The 21,155-nt window shown below is 31.6% G+C and overlaps 3 protein-coding genes across 3 annotated transcripts; 1 reads left to right on the forward strand and 2 right to left on the reverse strand.

Moving 5' to 3' along the window:
- Positions 1-2,086: 2,086 nt before the first annotated feature.
- Positions 2,087-3,558, reverse strand: LOC120142383 (dof zinc finger protein DOF5.1-like). Its single transcript, XM_039157091.1, has 2 exons — positions 3,366-3,558; positions 2,087-3,199 (listed from the first exon to the last, which is right to left on the reverse strand). Exons 1-2 carry the CDS (start codon positions 3,417-3,419, stop codon positions 2,297-2,299), a joined length of 957 nt encoding a protein of 318 aa, XP_039013022.1. The 5' UTR covers positions 3,420-3,558; the 3' UTR covers positions 2,087-2,296.
- A 4,781-nt stretch (positions 3,559-8,339) lies between these two features.
- Positions 8,340-9,311, reverse strand: LOC120142361 (RING-H2 finger protein ATL33-like). The gene has a single exon (XM_039157068.1). The coding sequence runs from the start codon at positions 9,256-9,258 to the stop codon at positions 8,590-8,592; it is 669 nt and encodes a 222-aa protein (XP_039012999.1). The 5' UTR covers positions 9,259-9,311; the 3' UTR covers positions 8,340-8,589.
- Positions 9,312-17,492: 8,181 nt separating this feature from the next.
- LOC120142342 lies at positions 17,493-18,164 on the forward strand. The gene has a single exon (XM_039157056.1). The coding sequence runs from the start codon at positions 17,493-17,495 to the stop codon at positions 18,162-18,164; it is 672 nt and encodes a 223-aa protein (XP_039012987.1).
- Positions 18,165-21,155: the final 2,991 nt, after the last annotated feature.

The following is a 21,155-nucleotide window of genomic DNA, read 5'->3' on the forward strand; positions in this document are numbered from 1 at the left end:
GAAAATACCAAACGGTGTATTAACAGTATTTAAGGTGCCACCATAATGATTATAAAAGATACATGATCAAGTAGCACCTTGGTACAATACATGTATATTACTTTCACATTTAATGTATGCAAGGTAAATATATAATAAAGGGAGAAAATATACAGAATGATAAGTATAATGGACATACTAAGAAAAATTTTCATGATGGTATGAAAGAATTATTGTTTAACTGAGGAGGGCTTAACTGGTTATTATGAATGATGAAATTAAATTATTCATTCAGTATTTATAAGTTATTGTTGTATAATTGTAATATCCTTGCAATATTATGTCTCACTAAGTAAATACTTAACGTGTATTTATTTCACGCGTAGGTAAAGGCAAAGATTAGTTGCATAAGGAGTGTAGCAGTAGCAACAATTTTCATCTGTTAAGGATTACTCTCATCAGTAACGATAGGACAATCATGTTTATTTTTGAACAATTGTTGGCATGTAATCAAATTTAAAGAAAAATGCTCTGGAATGTTTATAAAGTGGAAATTTGGTAGTATATTTCGATGACTATTTTATAATTGTGCTAAAACGTTTTAATTTAAATTTCGAAACGAAATTTTACGGGTTTTCAAGTAACAAAAAGTTTTAAAAAGTGATGTTACATCCTTATCTCGTGTACGGAAAGATATACAGGAGATTGGTGTTACATAGGGGACAAGGGATCCTCCAGCCTAACACCCCTCCTACCTTTAAAATACATAACCAAGATTCCATTAAGAGAAATGGAGAACTTGGAATCAGTGGTACATGCCCTAATCCAATCCTTAAACTGCATAGGCAACCCCAAAGCTTCCAAAACATCCAAAGCTAAGTCCCAACTAAGAGAGTCAAAAGCCTTTTGTAAATCCAGTCCCTAAACTTTAGTATTTATTTCATTTTAGTTCCGTTTTCAAAATTTAACGTTAAATTTTGATTTTTTTTTGAAATTTTAGGTACTAAAATGAATCAAAATTGATAGTTTAGGTACTAAACACGTTAAGTTTTTACCGATCGGGTACTAAAATGAAATAAAAACTAAAGGTTATGTATGCTTTTGATTTTTTTTTTGAAAGTTTAGATACTAAATTGATAGTTTAGGCACTAAATACATAGTTTACCCTTTAATTTAATTAGAATTTTGAATTTAAGTTTTTTTGGTAAACTACGTATTTATTACCTAAACTATCAGTTTTGATTCATTTTAATACCTAAATTTTTTTATTTTTTTTAAAAAAACGTAACTTTAAATTTTTAACAGAGGTACTAAAATGAAATAAAAAACTAAACTTTATATATGATTTTGAAAAAAAAATTAAAAGACTTGGTACTAAAATGGATCAAAACTAATGATTTATATATTACCCTTAAGTTTTTTTTTACAATGCATTAAAGTTTGATAGTTATCGAGAGTTTTATTCATTTTATTTAATTTAATAAAATTAATTTATATTTAAACCGTTAAATAAATATTCGTGATTTACATAATATATAGATAATATTTTAAATTGTATAATACAGATTATAGGAAGATATATATTTATTAAATTATTTCAATATAAAAAATAAAACATGTGATTGTGTATACTCTGTTGATTTTTGGTCAATGTAGATTTCGAAATGGAGTCTTTTGAGACTTGACGTGGATTATAATAATTTTGTTCCAAAACAAAAATTAATTAATCCTTTAAAATTAATGTTGGTTATTATTTTCTCTGAAATCCCGAAACAAACAAGTACGTTTAAGTTAGATTATTACAAAACCATTCTATTTTCACAAATATTAGTCATTATCAAAGTAGATTTAGACAGTACTGTTTCTTCTGTCTCACAATGTAGCAATGCAGCAATCGATCCAGCCCCCATATCATTAAATTAGATTTTTGAGCATAGTATTTGTTTTAAATTTCTCTCGAAAGAGTTGAAAAATCCCTCAACAAATTAAAATGATTATGGAAGCCATCCTGCAATGGATTTGCAGTTCCCTTGTAAAGAAGAAACGAGGCATATGAATATAATTTGTGAAATTATAGCATTTAAAACACATAATTTCCAGAGTTCATATCATCAATGCAAGCTCTATATATAAACTGGTGATACACTCGGTATTTGGAGAGAAAGAAAGCCTACCAATGCTAGGGTTTCAGTCGACTTTTAATGCGAGGAACATAACCCCTTGGTCATGGTTAATTTTTCTTTGAAAGAAGCTCCACTAACAAAAAGACCCAAGCTTTGAAATGAGTGTTAGATGACCGGATCTAATTCGTAACCTACTAGGGATTGCTGGTGGATGAAGAGCTGAAACTGGAAACATCTGTCCATGCAGTTCCACCCCAGTACTGATGATCATTTCCCGGAATTTGCCTTGAAAAATTCAATTCTTGCTGGTTATTGCCGTCCATTTTCACCGGAGCCATCTGTGTTGGTGGTGTCGAGCTTGATATATTAGGTCGAACCTGATGTGCTCCAGCTACGACACCGTATCCAGATGGCTGCTCATCACCTGCAGTTTCAAATTGATATAGACCGGAAGATTCCAAGTCTCCAAGGAAGGGAAATTGCGGTGGTAGCCGCCACTGATCGAAACCGGTTGCATCCGCATTCCAGTCGCTTGGCACTCCAAGGGGAGCTGAAATTGTGCCGTAATTCAACCCAAAACCAGTAAGGTGCCGCAAAGGAGCCATGAAGCTCAGTTGAGGACCTTGAGGTCCAAGGCCTAAAATATCAGTGCTTGCTGTACTCTTTGAAGAAATTGCACTTGATGAACTAAAAGCTGTTTTCCGGTCATCGGTGACGGCCGATTTCGAGCCACTTCCTTTGCTTCTTTTGTTCCTACGGCATCCACCGCCTACCGGAACATTTCTTAAGGCACCACCTCTAGTCCAGTACCTTTTACAAGCTTTGCAAAAGTAACGAGGCTGTGTGAGATTATAGTTGTTGAAGTAGCAGAATTTCGTGTTCGTCGACTCACATCTCGGGCATTTCAACGCGGCTTCCGGCATCTGCATATTCGCCAAACGAGCTCGATCGGTCATCGAACCAGGCCGGATCGAGCCCGCTCCATCTCCCCCAATCGGTGGGGGAGCTGCAGGTGGTGGTTGTGGAGGTCCAGGAGGAGGAAGAAGCTGATGAGAGCTCGGACTGCTCCCAGGAACAGCTTGATGATTTGTTCTTAGCTGTTAAAAATACAAGGAAAACATGGGGAAAAAATCAAATACCTGGTATATTCAAACCAAAAGAAAAAAGAAAAACAGAAGGTAATAAGAATATTATTTATGTTTTAGAGTTCCTTTGCTTTTGTGGGAAAGAAAGCGTGTAAACAAATTCAAAGAAAGAACATACTTGTTGTTGCCAGTGGGCAGGATCAAGATAAGCTGGGATGGAGGTAAAAACCATGGCTCTCCTGATCTTTGATTTTCGTCTTGTTGTTGCGTCTGTGTTAAGATGCTAGTGGAGAATCACATCAAATAAAGAGGGAAAGGGAAAAGAGAAAGAACAGAGAGATGTTGAATGGAGAGAGAAGCCAAACAATTGAAAGGAGGGACCAATATGCATATACACAGTGTATTTATCGTATATTTATAAGAGTTTTAGTTGCACAAATTAAGTTACACTGATGAAGATAATTATTGTTATCTTTAAAAGTTTAGGGTTTGAGCATATCATGTGTATGTATATTTGAATATTTACTATCAAATAATGGGGGAATGTTTCGAATAAATATTATTCTATGATCATATATCCTAGACTAAAAGAGAGAGTAAATTATACATTTAGTACCTAAACTAAAAGAGTAAATTATACATTTAGTACCTAAACTATCAGTTTTTATCCGTTTTAGTACCTAAACTTTTAATTTGTTCAAAACCATACATAATGTTTGGTTTTTTGTTTCATTTTAGTACCCACCGTTAAAAACATAACGCGTTTAATACCTAAACTATCAATTTTGATCATTTTTAGTATTTGAACTTTCATTTTTTTAAAAAAAATAATGCTAAATTTTGAATATGGGTACTAAATTTAAATAAAAACTAAACTTTTAGTATGATTTTAAAAAAATTGAAAGTTTAAATAGTAAAATGGACCAAAATTGATAGTTTAGACTAAAAAATTTCAGTTTATTTTGATAATTGTTATGTACAAAAACTGATAGCTTAGATAGCGATAATGTTTACAATGATTTTAAAATTTATAATCTAAGAAAATGTAAAAGAAAAAAAATGATCGGTCAATAGATCAGATATCAATGATTAGTTTAAAAAATGTAGTTGCGTCAATCCCTAATTTATACATGGTAAGAGCATAAAATATAAATCCAATTCATATTTATACTACGAATTTGTATTTGATGCATTCAAAAAAATTAATTCTATTTACCGTTTAAAGCTGATCTGTTTAGGGGTTGTTTTATTGAACTGATGGTGCGTAGTAGTATATCATTAAAAATAAATTAAATATAATTCAATTTTTAAAATTTAATGATGATACGACATCATCATCTAATTCATAAACTTTATATATCAAATTTAAATTATTTTATTTAACCTTATTATTAATAATATAAAAATTTTTATTCACGTACAATATATTATTTTATTTACGCGTAAAATATTAGCATTTTACTATTATGTAATACTGTTTATCGTTTCATTTGTCTATGGGTCGAATGACTCATCTGATCTGATCAATTGAGTGAATCCGGGTAAAAAATTTTAATCTGCGAGTCAGTTGGATTTGTATAAAATATAAAATAGATATTCTATTTGAATTTAATTATAATAAAAAGTAATTATTTGAGAAAATAAAATCAGGCCTAGGTTCGAGTATAATTGTTTTTACTTTTCTTATGATTGTGATCATTATTGCAGTGGATATCTCTCTCTCGTGGATGAATTTGGTATCTTTGAAAATATATGGAGTTTTCAAATTTGTTTTTAATTAGCTTTTTCCCGGTTCGGTCCAGTTGCCTGCCCCACACGTTTGCTTTATCTCTGCATGGGTTTGGAATATATAAATTTCAGTGCTCTACCATTCCACACTCTCCTTTTGAGGCGCTTGGAGATGCGGCATCAGTCGTTGTCGTTTTAGGTCCCCCAAATAGACTGCCCTAAATAAAGCCTCTAGGGTACAGCTTTTATACCTTCACTGATCCGATTCTTAATTAACCATATTTACTATTATTCATGGTTTTCAAAATCGGACCGCTTAGCGAACCGATCATGCCATCGGTTTATTAGTTTAACCGGTTGAATCGGTCCGATCGGTTAGAAAAATCAGACGACGTCATAATTATTTAAAAAATTAAATAAAAATACCAAAAATATTTAATAAAAAATAATTTTTTATATCACAAGTCATATTCAAAGCAATTCATAACATATATGAGTTAAAAACCATAAAATCAAGTGAAACAAAATTATTCAAATTAACTACAACATAATATTTAAGGTAAAACATATTAAATAATAAATATAATTATATAACAATAATTAAAAAATAAATTTGGGGCTAAAAAAATCTTAACAAAATGATATTGTTTGGTTTAATTTTTTTTCAAAAACAATCTCACATGGCTAAGAAACATAGAAGAGCATCCCAACTAACTTCTATAAATAATAGAGGTAATTTGGCATTCAAAATCATGGAGCTTTTTGGTGAGCATAGAGTGAACTACTCTTTCACTTCAATCAAGCTCGAATTTTAGGCTTCAATCGAGCTTCTAATTTTTTTTGAGTTCGAGCCTTTTTGAGTTCAAGTTTCAATATTATATTTCGAGTTCGAGTTGAACTTGATAATTTTTAGCTCGTGAGTTTGAGTCGAGTTGAGCTTACTTTTAAAGTTTTCAAGTTCGAGTTGAGCTTAGCAATACTCGAGTTCGACTCGGCTTGTTTAACAAACGATGTTGTTTGGTTTAATTTAAAAAAAAAATTGGTGGTTCAACCGGTTTATGGTCCGGTCCGATTCGAACGGTTCAGTGGTTCTAACCGGTTCAGTAGTAACGGTTTAACCGGATTACAATGAACCGGACCAAGTAGCGATTCTCGGTTGAATCGGCCGGTCCGGTCCGGTTTTCAAAACATTGCTATTATTATTTTCCTGAAACAGGAAATTAAAGGAAACGAATTAGCTACCCACAGCCGAACAATTAGTTTCTATTTGGATCATGCTAGACATATTTGCTAAACAAAAATCTCATCCCTCCAATAAGGATATTATCTTGTTCTATGACGTCTGTATTAAGAAGAGTAAGACTGCGTTGCTTCCAAAATATAATTGGGAAAATAACCTCCCATCCTTGCTCTTCCTCGACATGCCTACCTTGACCCCCGTAGGTTGTCGTGCAGCCAAGCAATCCACGACTTCGGCATGAAATCACAAAATCTGTCCTTGTGTATCAATTGTTTCCAAGTCGAGTGAGCCTTCGTACAATAACCAAGGACGTGGTCGATGCCCTCTTCGCCATTGTTGCATATACAACATTTAACGTATACAAGAGTCTTATCCACCCCGCAAACGAGAGTGTCAAAGAATTAGAACAAAAATATTTATTTTTGGATTTTTTTTTATTTTTAAGGTAAAGTATACGAATGGCTCCCAATTATAGAGTATTACTATAGTAAGTTCAACAACTATTAAAAGTTATAAAATAATCCTCAAATTATAGAATGTTACTTTTTAAGTCTTATTATGTCTCAAGCTCATCTTTTTTATGATAAAAATTTGGCGATTGTCTAAGCTGGATGTTAACATGATAATTAAGATATCACAGTCAACATATTAATGTTCAGCTCAGAATACGATCAACTTTTAAACGGAAAATGGTGAGTTTGGAACATAATGAATAGTCAGGTGATCATTTCGTAACTTTTAATAATCGAGGAACTCAACAAAGCAACACTCTATAGTTGGAGGATTATTTTGTAACATTTAATAGTCGAGGAACTCAATAAAATAATATCCTAAAGTTGGGGGACTATTTTTGTACTTTACCATTTTTTATTAATTGGGGAACATAATTCTCAATCACTTAACATGAAATGTTTATACCCTATTACCAATAGTACTCTGACAACCTCAAAGAATAGCAACTCTTGAATATGATACTATAAATAATATATTAACTAACAGCAAAAATAATCCAATCATAAAATATTGTGAACAAGCCACATTGTTCATTGTTTCTTACCATATTGAGACATGATGGGATAATCTGATGCGCTGAGGTTCACGAACCAATCCCAATCTCGTGCTTCCTCCAACAAACCTGCTTTGCCGATCACCATCCCGTTTTCACATACTTAGCCAACTCCAGCCGCCTCCTAATCCGAAGCTTCAAGGTCAAGACGGAGCCTGGAGAACATTATAATTCCTCGGGTGATAGACCGCCTTCAGCAACCGCTTGTCTCGTTGCCCATCGCCGATATCAGATAAGCAAATCTGGATAACCCACCGTAACCCGGTCGGAAAACGTGAACTTTGGTTGGGAAAAAGGGAACCCAGTTTCGGCAGCAGATGTTTTAGTCTGGGTATAAGTTAAAGCGAGAAGAAAGGTAATTTGTACTCGGGTTTTCAAATCACACGTTATTTAGAAGAGACGTAATTTTTATTCTCTGTTTCGTTTTACCCGACCAAACAAAGCCTTAAATCGAAGAGAATTTTTGACCAAAAATACAAGGACTAAAACTGATCAAATGAAAACGTAAGGACTGAATTGATAACTTACAACTTACACAAAGTTAGATACTAATTAGACATTTTGTCCAGTTAAGCTGTCAAGGTATTGGGATTTAAGATATACACCCACCACCTACCAGAGTTGCAAAGCAAGCAGAACATTATTGACACAGTGGCATTACCAACCAACCAAACATCAAGATTCAAGATGCATTCTCCTAAAGCACATGCTGTAATAATAATGACTTTGATATGTATTAACCTTTTAATATGACTTGTTTAATCAACCACCGTGGTGCCATCAAGGTCACTAACTAAAACCATAAAACGTGGATCAGATCAGTTGGTTTAATCGTTTGAGATAATTATAAAATATTATGTTTTTAGAATTTTTTTTAATCTATTAACACCGTACATATAATTTATAAACGTCTTTGTTCGAGTTTAAAATCTAAAAAAACATTTCTTTTTACTATTAAAATCACTCGTAAATAAAAAATATTATATTAATAAATTTATTTCATAATGCATAATTGTAAGACCTAACCTAAATTAATTAATGAATTTTATGTCAGAATAAAAAAGTTAATAACAGCCGAGTGTGTGAACAACAAGCATTTGCTGCAAATACCCACAATGATCACAAGCAAGCCCAACCCTAAATGGAAAAACCAAGGAATTGCAGAGAAAAAGTGTGGATCTGATACTTCCATTTCCGACCCATCTTTCAGTTCTTCTCAGATAGCAGAACCACACAATTATAAGAGAAGTTTGAAGGCTGAATTCCCTATGCTATCAGGATTCTGTAGTATTATACTACCGATTCTTGAAGTTTAAGCAAAATTTAAGAAAAGGGGTAAAAAAATCAAGAAATTAAACTATAAATGCGTTAAACCAGCGTCGCTGCATCCGGTAAACCTTGATGGTGATCACTATCTCTGGCCGGACCAGACGACGGCATACGGTTATTACCTGGCCGCTTAACAGCAACGGGAGCCCGGCAGATCGGGCAATTGTCGTGATTGTTAAGCCACAAATCAATGCAAGTAGTATGAAACGAGTGCTTGCATTCACTCAATTGCTTTATCTCTTCCCCGTCGGCGAACACCGATAAACAAACGGGACATTCGTTCCCGATCTCTTTAGAATGCGTCTCTTTTTTATACTTGAGACCCAAAACCGGCTTCCTCCTCGTCTCGGTTACTTCAACAACATTACCACCAACTCCATGGCTGTCGGTGGAAAGCTCTCGAGGTTCACCGTGACGATCCCGGGAAGACCAAGGAGGGCATTTGACGGCGAAGCAGAAAGAGTAGATCAAAGCGGGGATGGTTATGACGGTCAAAAGGGCGAGGATGAATTCGAGTGGGGATAAATCAACGCTTCTTGGTGAATCGGGGAAAGGAGGAGGTTGATAGAAGTTCACTATAGTAACAGTTTGGGGTGGTGAAGAAAAGACAGGTAGTGGCGGAGGTGAGCTGATGATGGTAATGTTAGTCGTGTTTTCAGGCTGGGGAAACGGCGGCGGTGGCCTGATAAAGGTTGGTGGCTTCTCCATGATAAGGAGAAAACAAAATGGAAAACAATGGTAAAAAGACTACAAAATTGGGGAAGAGGCAATGGGATGGGAGATGTAGTATCCGGGTAATTTCAACAGCAATACTTGATATGGAAACGTGGGGACAAAATTGGCAATAAGACCCTTTTTTAAGTTTTTTAATTTAAATATCTTCAAATAATATTGTTGACCAAATTTGAAAATAAAATTCTCTAATTAAATTTAAGAGTTGTCTTTGATAATTCAAAAATAAAAAGATTAATGATTTTTCAAATCTTATATTATTCATATGATTATTTTAGTGTTTAAATATAATTTTTTAAACATTCACTTATTGAATGATTAGAAATTAGAAAAAAAGACTTACACACGTATGTCATTGTCATTCGATCGTCTCTTGTTCGTGTAAATACGTGTCAAAGACACGTATTACACAAGTTTTTAAAAAAATCGTACATTTTTTACATTTTTGCATAAATTATATTATTTAAATGATGTGAAATTAAAAAAATTGTATGTGTGAACGAATCATGCTTTATATAATATTATATTTGATAGAGATGGTAGCAAAATTATAAACGTTGCTCGAAGTTGAAGAATCAAGCATAGGGGTCTAGGCTCAATCAAAGAACAAGATAGAAGATGGATTAAAATGTTATCGCAATCTAGGGTTTTCAATGGGGAAATGCTAGAAAATTAAGATAAGAATAAAAGATTAAGATTAAACTGATGAAGAATAACACAACAAAGATAAACGAAAGATAAAGAAGATAAACAAAGACAATGAATGAATAAAGATAGGAATACTTAGCTAAAATTAAGGTTCTGGTGGTGATGGGCGATAATGGTGATTTGACAATGACGATGATGATGGTGACTGATAGAAAGTTGTCCTACGAACTCTTATAGTCGCAATTGACTAGGCAAACTCAATAACCGACTCTAATAAGCCCTACTAATCACAATGAGAAAGAAAACTGAAGTGTGAAGATCTCCTTCACGAAGAACTTGAAAGAACTTGATGATGATGACGCTTCGAAGACACAAAGCACTTGAAAAAACCAATTCTCATTGTATTATTAACCAAAGAAAACTTTCTTACAATGGTGAATAGAGTCTCCTTTATATATAGGTGAGGAGTTATGTGAATCTAAGTAACCATTGAATAAAATAACAATAAATTAAAGATAATGTTTTGATTTTAACATAATTCTTAATAAAATAATATTAAACTAAAAATAGTGTTTTAGTTATATCTTAATTGTTAATAAAATAATAAATTTAATCCTAAAAGATAATGCATCATTCTATATTAAATTATATTATAAATAATCAATAAAAATATTGATAATTTATAATATTTACAAAATTTCATATTAATCACGTATAAGAATTTATGCATATATCGTCCTCATAAAAATGAACATATCTTGAGTTCCTGACATCAGATTGACGTGTTTCAAGTATTGTTGGAAAGTTAAGAGACAATAATCATATCTCCAGAAGATATGTTGACCAAATAACACTCGGATCCATTCAAAAAATTGTCACAAGTATGTCGTTGTTATGTATTTAACATGTGACAAACTACTGAAATAGTTCAAATTAGAGAAGAAATTGTTACATAATTATGGATTAAAACGTAATTAAAATACAAAATAGATATATTCATTATGAGGTGATAATAGTTATTCCTTTTGGATCACATTTAATTATTGTTTTTTATGAAGAAAAAAATTTGTAATTGGCTTTATTGATTTCAAAACTTTCATTTGTTTAATCACATGATGTTGTTGTTATTATTATTATATATATATATATATAATATTATTTTAATTATTTAATATTTATTTATTTTTTAATTTTAAAAAATTAGGTACCAAACACATTTTCATTATTTTTATTTCAGAAAATAAGTTTTATTTTATTAGTCAAACGTGTTTTTTAGATTTTATTTTTTGGAAAACAAAAAATGAAAATTATTTTTTAAAAATGAAAACAGAAAATAAATTTAGAACTAAATGTTCCTTTATTGGTTCATGAATTTTGTTTTTAAGAAGAAAAAAGCATTTGATTTTTCGACCTATTCAAGTCTTTGCCTTATGCTTTGGAATTAATGAAAAAGTCAAAGAAGTAGGCCCAAATTAGTGTAACCACGCCCACAATTGTTCTTGACCTCTTGCCTTACCTACATTATTTCTAATGGTCTATTCAAGCCCAAATTAGATTAGCCTTTTTAAAAAATATATATATTTGTTTTAAATCTATGTTTATAATTTATAATTATTCTATCCAATAAAATTTTAAATATTCATTTTTATAATTTTATCATTAAAAATATAATATGATTTATCGCTACATCTAATAATTATCAACTAAATATTAATTAAAAGATTAAGATATATTATCATTTTCTATTGTTAATTTCAATAGTCTATTTTCATTTATACAATGGTCTTAAAAATGTGTAAACTAAAAAAATACACGATATTAACAAATACTTTTATATACATATGTATATATCTTAAACAATAACCAAATATATATAAAACACTAAATTTTATCGATAACTATAAATTATTTTTGTTAATATCACTGAATTTTATAGTGACAATTTTTTAGTCATCACTTGTCGATACTAATAATTTCGTCACTATTATATCAGTGACGAATTTAAATGAATTTTTTTCACAATTACTTATATTTTTGTGGCTATATTTTTTACACATGAATATTAATAATAACGACGAAAAATTAGACACTAATAGTATCCTTATTAGTGACAGATATTTTATTACAACTACATAATAAAATTGATTGATTAAAAAATTATTATAAAATCAATTATGGTAGATATTACATTTTTAGTTGTATTAATCTTCTTTAAGAACTTAAGTTGCAATTATCAATTAGTTATTCGTTAAGGGATCTAATACCTCATCCCGCTAGGCCATTATGCTAAGAAAAAATTATTTATTTTTAGTAAAAAATAATATTTAGGTTAAACTAATGTTGGAATTTAATCGTGACTTAAAATTAAATGACACTGTCAAAGTTAGTGGCCAAATAGAAATAGGATACAATTATTAACTTCAATAGGGACAATTGACATCACAAATCACCAATTAAGACTAGTGACAAAATATTTTGGTTACAATTATGAATAATAATAGTGACTACCTAATATGTTGTCATTATTACAATTTTTCTTGTGAAAAATAAATTAGCGTCAATTCAAACATTTTATCAGTGACTAATTGATAATGACAATTTACTTTGATTACAATAAAATACTATTAGAGACGAATTACTTATGATGTACTTTAAAATCATCATAATTATTATTTAATGTGTGATCAAATAGAAATAAATCACAATTATTCATTTCAAAAATGATAAAAAAAAGTAATTTTTATCACGAATAATTTATTTTTCGTGACAAAATATTTAATATTTTAATTAAATAGTGATTTAAAATTTTATTTTGCGTCATTAATAAGAATGGTTTGCATGGGATAATGTTGGATGCAAAGGGACAAATGTAATGAAATGAGTTGACAAGCAGGTGTATCAGCATTTTTTCCTAAGGATTAGTCAGTGGTTTCATAATGTTCACTAATAATATTCAAACACGAAAATTGGGGTTTTAGGCACCGAACACGACTACTGTTAAGTTTGTTGATTGAAGTGGGCGGCTGGGTCCAATGTCATAGAAAAGAATTGACTACCCATTCTCTCTTTGTGTCATTTCCAAACAAACTAACCATGGTTCGAGTTCAACTCTAGTTATGCTTTACCCAAACCGTACGTTGTTCTCATAAGATGACTCCATTATCATTCAGTTATCAGCTTCAGAAAAGAAATAGAAAAGCAAGCATCAATTCCGGGATGAACGCATAATTTAATGTTGAAAGATAAATTTTTAAAATTTTATGAAGTGATAATTTATTTTAATGGGCTAAAAATAGATTTTTAATAAAAAATATTTAAAAAATTTAAAATATATGATAATTTTAAAATTTTAAAATACGATTATGCCATCTATCTCGTGGTCCATCCCTGTACCAGCTTGGTGGGAATGCTTAAGGACACAGGTTGTATGACGTTGTTAGCAAGAAAAGATATTAAGCACGCCAACTCCATTATTGCACATGGCATGGGAGTCGTGGACCTTAAATATAGGCCATTCTCCATATCATTTCTCATTGGATATTTCCTTAAAATTTATTTCCCATCCCAATCTTCCTTGAATGTGTATTGTTTATGCATTTACATGTTTTTATAGGTACGTTATGTGTTTATTTATTTTTAGATAGAATTTATATAATTTTTCATATTCTCAATTTACATATGTTTGTATTATCGTCAAATAGATAGAAGACGCATTTTTTATGATATAACTTTTACGTGATGTATTTTTATCTTACATGTCACAAAAAATGTCAATCTGAAAAAGACTAAAAGTAAATGTAAAAATATTTTTAATAAATGATATCTAGATTAAAAAACTAAATTATTTTGATTAATGAAAATAAATATCGGATCAAATCAAATAAAATGATTTCTTTATGATTTTCTTACTAGTAGAATAGTTAACCGACAGATGATGTGCTGCATGACGATTTCTTACATACCCAAGTAAATGGCTTTTGATTACTTGACCAAAGCAGTTGTTGTCACAGAGTGTATAGAAATGTGAATCATCAACTTGGATGAAATAATAGTTAAAAATATCAAATATATTATACTAGACATAAGATGTAAGGGTCAAAATCCATAGAGAAAAGAAGCTACTACTCCACTATACATTTCTTACAATTATAGTCTTGCAGTCCAATGACATATTGGCAGATGTCAAATTGCTCAAATAAGTAGGTTGCCATGATTAAAACAAATAATTAAAATTTACGTGTGCTTTGAAGAGATTTGATCCCCACCAACTCATATTAGATGTGAGCTATGATGTTAAAAAAAATTACTTCATTAAGAAACAAAAAAAGTGGAAACTTTAGGGTTAGTGGGAGGAGTAGGATCCCCAAGTGCCACCAATCCCCTTCAACATCTGTATTACGTTGGTTCAATCATTGAGTTTAAAAATAGTAAAGTGATTCCTTTTCCCTTCCCGTCTAATTCTTCTAGGGTTTTGTTGTTTTATAATATTGTCTCACGTAGAAATTTTCCTTTTTGCATCTTTATTTATTTGATATCAGTTAGGGTTAATGGATGATGATCATTAAACTACATGAATAATGGAATGAAAATGGGTTCTTGCCAACCGTTCAATTGAAATGTTAATCAGTAATCTCTCTGGCGAGTTTCGATTGCTACAAAAAAATAAGATCTTTAGTAACCATTTAATTATAATATTGAAGAATATCGTAACCGGAGGTAGGTTATTTGTGATCAAAATTATTTTGATGAATTTTAAAATGAGTAATTGTGACTTATTTCTGTTTGATCACTCTTTAGGTAATAATTATAACCTTCACATCCCAAAATTTAAAGCTTAAATTAAATTGTTTAATTTTCTCGAGAGACTAAATTGTGAGGAATTGAGAACTTAGGATCTATTTCATAAGTTTCCAAATAGTTCAAGGACTCGAATATGAATTTAGCCATCAAATTTACCTTGAAATATTAAAATAAAAAAGTGGGGTTCATAAGGTTTGATCACTCTTTAAGTAATAATTTATATATATATATATATATATATATATAATTATATTTTATTTATATAATTAAATTTTTGTAAACAATAACAGAGCTATGTAGGAGTTTAAAGAAGTCAATACCCTCTATTTTTTATTATTAAAAAATATAAGTATGACAATATCTATTTAACTTTTTAAATTTTATTTTATTTTAATTTTACTCTCATATGATTATACTTTGTCCCTTGAATTTTATCCTTGAGGGTAAATATAACATATATATACTAAATTTACCATAAAACAATATTACGTGTTATATAGTTGCTTAATAAATTACTATTAACTAATATGTATAGCTGATCATAAGTAGCATGCACGTGCAAGAACAGCACATACCATGTTCTTGTCTTCGTCGTCATCGTTATATATATATATATATATATAAACAGCTTTAGCCTGCCTTAGACCTTGCCTTCCCCGTATATCGATTGTTCTTTTTCAGTACAAGTCAAATTATCAAACACCTTATGGACATTATATAGCCAGGCATGCATCTCTCTCTCTCTCTCTCTTATAGTAAATATAAGCAATTAACTTTGCCCCCCACTTCCAGTTTTCCTCGTACGGGCAAAAAATATTTTTAGAAACGACCAAAACACATGACCAAAGCAAACAGCCTTACTTGGGTGGGTGTTATCTTCGGGACATTATTATTATTATTATTATTATTATTATTATTATTATTATTATTATTATTATTATTATTATTAGTAACATTTAAATCTGTACTTTGTGCATATAAACAAAACCCAATTTTCCTTTAACTTCTATAAGTGGAAACATAAAATATTTGTCTAGATTTAAGTGTCATATCATGTCATCTTTTGTTTGTTTACTCTAATAACACATTTTTTAAGATTATTTAGAGATTTAACACCTTTTAATTTGTCATAATCTGCATCTTAGTTAGTAAGTTGGTTCTATTTTACAATTTAATCTTATATCATATGTTTGTTTTTGAAATACGGTTGTAATTGTTGAAAATGTTATTTTGACAAACAAAATTAATCCTTGTGTGATTAATACAATACGATGAAGTTCTTTAAAGAACAATTTGAAACAAATATATGGAATAACTTTAGTTTTATTATATGATATTAATAGATGTAATAGATATCCAGTGACTTAATAATCAACTCTAACCTAATAACAAAACATGAGAATTTACTCTATCACAACTAAGATACGATCATGGATGAATCGAGGGGACTAAAAGTAATCATTTCTATGAAAAGTTTAAATTATTATATATTTTAAATTTTTTATTGATAAGTTGTTTTCACTTCTGTTAAAAGTTTAGAAGTTTGCCTTCTGATACAAAATCATGCATTTGTTCCTGAGCATGACATATCCGGATGATTAAGAGCACCTATCAATATGAGATACTCAATTTGAGGATCCAGAGTAGGGGTAGATAAACAAGATAACCAAACAACCGTTAACCGAATAGGTGAAGATACATCTAACCCTAAAAATACTTACAAAAGTAAGAGAAATATGTATTATAAGAGTAGATAGAAATATTTATCGTTTTCGTAAAAAGAGGAAAAATTACTAAAAATACACTTAAAAATAAAATAGTAAATTAAATAAAAAGATAAATCTCAATTTGAAAAATGAAAGTAGGTGGAGATTTTAGTGAGGGGGCAATATCTTGGTGAGTTCCTTTCGATCTCTATGAAGGGATCGATAGCCACAACCACCCATTAAAAGAGAGGAAACACTTTTCTTCTTCAAAAGTGAGTTCCAATCACCCTTTGAAAACCATGCCTTATCAACCAACCCCATCACTTTTGTCAAAATTAATGAAACATTAGAAAGGAAAAAAAAAACAAGGATTTTTAAAGATGCTATTAAAAGTGAAAATTGACAATTTGTACTTGTTTATCTTTCTATGAAAATTTTAATTTCAAAATATAAAATTATTTAAATAAGGAAAATATCTTATGCACTAATGTTTATATTGATTTTATGTATCGTTATGGATGATGGCATGTGATTATAAAAATTTAAAATTATTCTTATTATACGTCATTATCTGATTTGCGGTTGTCGGTGATATTTCAATAGTTTTATCTCTTGTTGTGGTGCATTTTTCGTTACAGTCAGAGATATTCGTATCGATCTTTTGTTTGAGTTTTTTGGATGAATTGTTAACGTTTTATTTGTATACTCCTTGTATAATCTTATGTGGCTAGTTTTTATGTAATTGTTATTGAAAAAATGTCCTAATTATGTGTATAAATTGCTAATGATTGTAAGTCTTTGTTAGAATATATGTTCAATATATTATGTTTATAGTGTGTATCATTAGTTTAGAATGTATATCTTTGTTTCCTTAATTGTAGCTTAATTGATCTCTTGTAATCATGTATATATTCCACGGTTTAGCAATGAGAAAGAAAACGAATCAATCTCTTTTATGGTATTAGAATAGGGTTTCTATTCTTGGTTTCTCTCCTAACATTCAACCCTCTTTTCTTCCTCTACCTATCTTTCTTCTTCCACTGCACTACACTTTCTATGGCTGAAACACCAAAATTTCATCCGGCTTTAACCATAACCAACGTTAAGTCTCTTGTTCCCATCACGTTAGACGCCGATCATGGAATGTATCACTCTTGGGCCGCCATTTTTAAGGTGCTTGTTAGGGTTCACGATCTCCATAATCATATTATTCCTCCTACGAAAGCGAAGGAGAAGGCTGCATATGAAGCCTCTATGGCCGCTGATCCTGCTCTTTGGAAGCGATTGGACGCTGCAGTCATTCAATGGATCTATGGAACCATTTCCACGAATCTTCTTCATGCTATTCTTCTCAAGGACGACACTGCTCATAGTGCTTGGGCTCGTCTCGAGTCTATGTTTCAAGAAAATAAAGCCTCACGAGCCTCTCAACTCGAACAAGAGCTTACTGACCTCAACTTTGAGAATTTCTCATCCATTGATGGTTATTGTAATCACATCAAATCACTTGCCAATCGTCTTGCTGATGTTGATGCTCCGATTCCCAACAGTCGGCTCATTCTCAAGCTCACGGCTGGGCTCCCAAAGGTCTATGCCAGGATAATGGATTTCATTCAAAATCAAGAACCTCTGCCTTCGTTCGAAAGTTTTCGATCTCATCTAAAATTGGCTGAGCGGACCATCAAAAATCGCCTAGCTAAGGAGGGTGGTTCCACCAACTGCCCATAGACGGTCCTTGTCTCAACCTCCACCACCTAGCAGAACACTGACGGCTCTTGTTCGAATTCCAGAAACACTAATAAAAAAAGACAAAAAATTTTAGAAAAGGCCGTAATGCTAATGGGCCAGCCCAACAGCAATCTGGGTAGGCCTCTGGACCGACATGGCAGCAGTAGGGTCAGTATTCTTGGCCGGAATCCTGGACCCCGTGGCTAGCTCAGTGGCCCAATCCTCCCTGCCCATATCCATCAGCTTCGTGGGCTCCTAGACCAGCTACTCCCCCCTCCGGTGCTAGGCCTACTAAGCCATGTATTTTGGGCCAACTTTCACAGGCTTATAGCGACATGGCCCCTTCGTACACACCTACGAATATTAAGGTGGCTATGCATACTTTCTCAATTTCACAACCGGATGGGAATTATTATATGGACACCGGAGCTACATCTCATTTGACAGTGGACCAAGTTATTCTTTCATCTTATGTCAATTCGAGTATTAAAAATAATAACATTGTTGTTGGTAGTGGACATTTAATTTCAATTGTCAGTCACGGTAGTACTACTTTGTCTTCCCCGTACCCACCATTTACCTTAAACAATGTGATGCATACTCTAAAATTAATTAAGAATTTAATATTTATCCGTAAGTTCACAACCGATAATATGGTTTCGGTTGAATTTGATACCTTTGGCTTTTCTGTGAATGATTTACAGACGAGAGCCAAACTAATGAGATGTGACAGTACCGGTGACCTTTATCCAATTTTTTCAAACACTCAAGCTACTTGTCCAATCAATCATTCCTCTTTTACTGTTGTTTCTTCAGATCTCTGGCATAATCGCTTAGGACATCCTGGTGTTGATGTTCTTAGGTCTCTAGGTAGTTAAAAATTTATTGATTGTAATAAGGCTTGTAAAACTTATTGTTCCTCGTGTCCTCTCGTGAAACACTCAAAGTTACCTTTTTATGATTCTTTGTCGTCTACTGCTCTTCCTTTTGATATTGTTCATAGTGATCTCTGGACTTCTCCCATTGCTAGTTCTTCTGGCCACTGTTATTATGTCTTATTTCTTGATGATTACAGCAAATTCTTATGGACATTTCCTGTAACATCCTCAATACCGGGTTAGTGACTAAATTGTAAAATTTCAGAATTTGGAGATAAAAGTTGAATAGTTCAATGATTTATGTGGAGATATTTCCTGAAAGTTATTAGTAATTATTAAAGGAGATTAAGGGCAAAATGGTCTTTGTAATCTAAAGATAATTATCTTATCTCTTTATTAAGAGATAAGTTTGTGGGCAGAGTTATCTGGAAAACTCTTCTCCCTTCTTCTTCCTCCTCCACGTGAGAGCTCAAGAAAAGGTAAGATTTCTTGTTGTTGATTATTAGCTGAAATTTAAGGTTGAGTTTTGATTATTAGGTGATAATTAAGCATAAGAAGAGCTTAAATTATCTTGAAACAATAAGATGAAGAGAATAGAGGGAATTAAAGAAAAGAGAGGAATAAGTGAAATTTTGAAAGAGGGGTTTTTAATGAGATTTTAGAGTGAATTTGACTTGTCATCAATCTAATTAACATGTATGAAGTGTTAGAATTAGATTTGTAACATGTTACAATTTGGGTATGATTCTTGAATTTCTTAAGGAGAATAAGATATGGAGGTTAAAAAAGTGATTATTTAGTAGAAATGAGTGAAAATATGTATATGTAAGTTAGGAATATGAAAGGGGATGAAATATAAAGCATTTGAGTTGAATTAAATGGATTTTCGGGCTTAAAATGCAAATTATGGGCAAGGTGAATCGATGCACATTGAATGTGCATCGATGCACTCTTTAAAGAAGAAACATCGAATGCAATTGGTGCATCGATACATCCCTTTAAAAATGAAAACATCAAAGGTAATTTGTGTATCGATGCATGTGTAGTGCATCGATGCACAGGTTAAAGAATGCATCGATGCACTGTAGAATGCATCGATACACTTCAAGGGGAAATTGAAATAGACATTTCTTTTGGTCTAAGAAATTATAGATTAATGTATATCAATTGGATACTGATATGTATCAATGTATGATTATATAAATATCGAGCACGAACAAGTCTGGGTCGATTGGCAAGTTAAGATTCGATCGAAAGAGAGGAAAATCATAAAGTGTACTGGAATGTAGTGAGGCCAAGGTGAGTGCACATTAGATAGTGTATTATGTTTAATGGAAATAAGACTTGTGACAAGTCTATTTCCTATAGTAGAATGCATGAATTCATTAATATGAGCATATGTTTGATATGTTATGTGTGTGTTATTGATTGTTACATATGTTAATGATATGAGTGAATAAATGTTTATATGATACATGTTAAGTGTTCATGATATATGCACACATGATAATATGATATAAGTTAAATTATGTAATATGATACATAACTATGAGATAAATGAAGAAATGTATATATGATAGAGATTATGTATGTGATAAATGAATGATATGAAAAGTGACATGAACTACGTGAAAAGAAGCTACCTGATTACAGGTACATGTGAAAGAAGTTATGAGTTTATAAGAACATGTGATATGAATGTGTATATGTGATACTTGAAAGTGAATCATATTATTATATGAATATGAGAAATGATATGATAAAAGCTATGAGCATATGAGATATGACTATGTGAAACGATATAAAAGAGAATGCCCATGTAAGTGTTAGGAGAGCTAGAGGTATAGTTGGCATGCCAAGAGTCGAAGGTCTACGCGGTCATTCGGGATATAGTGGTCCTTTGGGACATAGTGGTCTTTCGGGACATATGTGTTATATGTAGTCCTTTGGGACATCTACGTGGTCCTTCGAGACAAATTCTACGCGCCCCTAGTGGGAATTATACGAGCTGTGGTGACAGCATAGTGCACAACCTCAATAAACTCACATATCTACAGTTCTCACATGTGTACATGGGCTAATAAAGAGATAATTGTGAAATTTATGTATGTGA

Source organism: Hibiscus syriacus, unplaced genomic scaffold, assembly GCF_006381635.1.
Source record: "Hibiscus syriacus cultivar Baekdansim isolate YM2019G1 unplaced genomic scaffold, ASM638163v2 tig00110828_pilon, whole genome shotgun sequence".
Lineage (NCBI taxonomy): Eukaryota > Viridiplantae > Streptophyta > Magnoliopsida > Malvales > Malvaceae > Hibiscus > Hibiscus syriacus.

Coding starts and splice junctions, on each gene's coding strand:
- LOC120142383 (XM_039157091.1), bottom strand. CDS start 3,419: ATGGTTTTTACCTCCATCCCAGCTTATCTTGATCCTGCCCACTGGCAA. Junction 3,200..3,365: donor CTGCCCACTGGCAACAACAA/GTATGTTCTTTC, acceptor TATTTTTAACAG/CTAAGAACAAATCATCAAGC.
- LOC120142342 (XM_039157056.1), top strand. CDS start 17,493: ATGGCTGAAACACCAAAATTTCATCCGGCTTTAACCATAACCAACGTT.
- LOC120142361 (XM_039157068.1), bottom strand. CDS start 9,258: ATGGAGAAGCCACCAACCTTTATCAGGCCACCGCCGCCGTTTCCCCAG.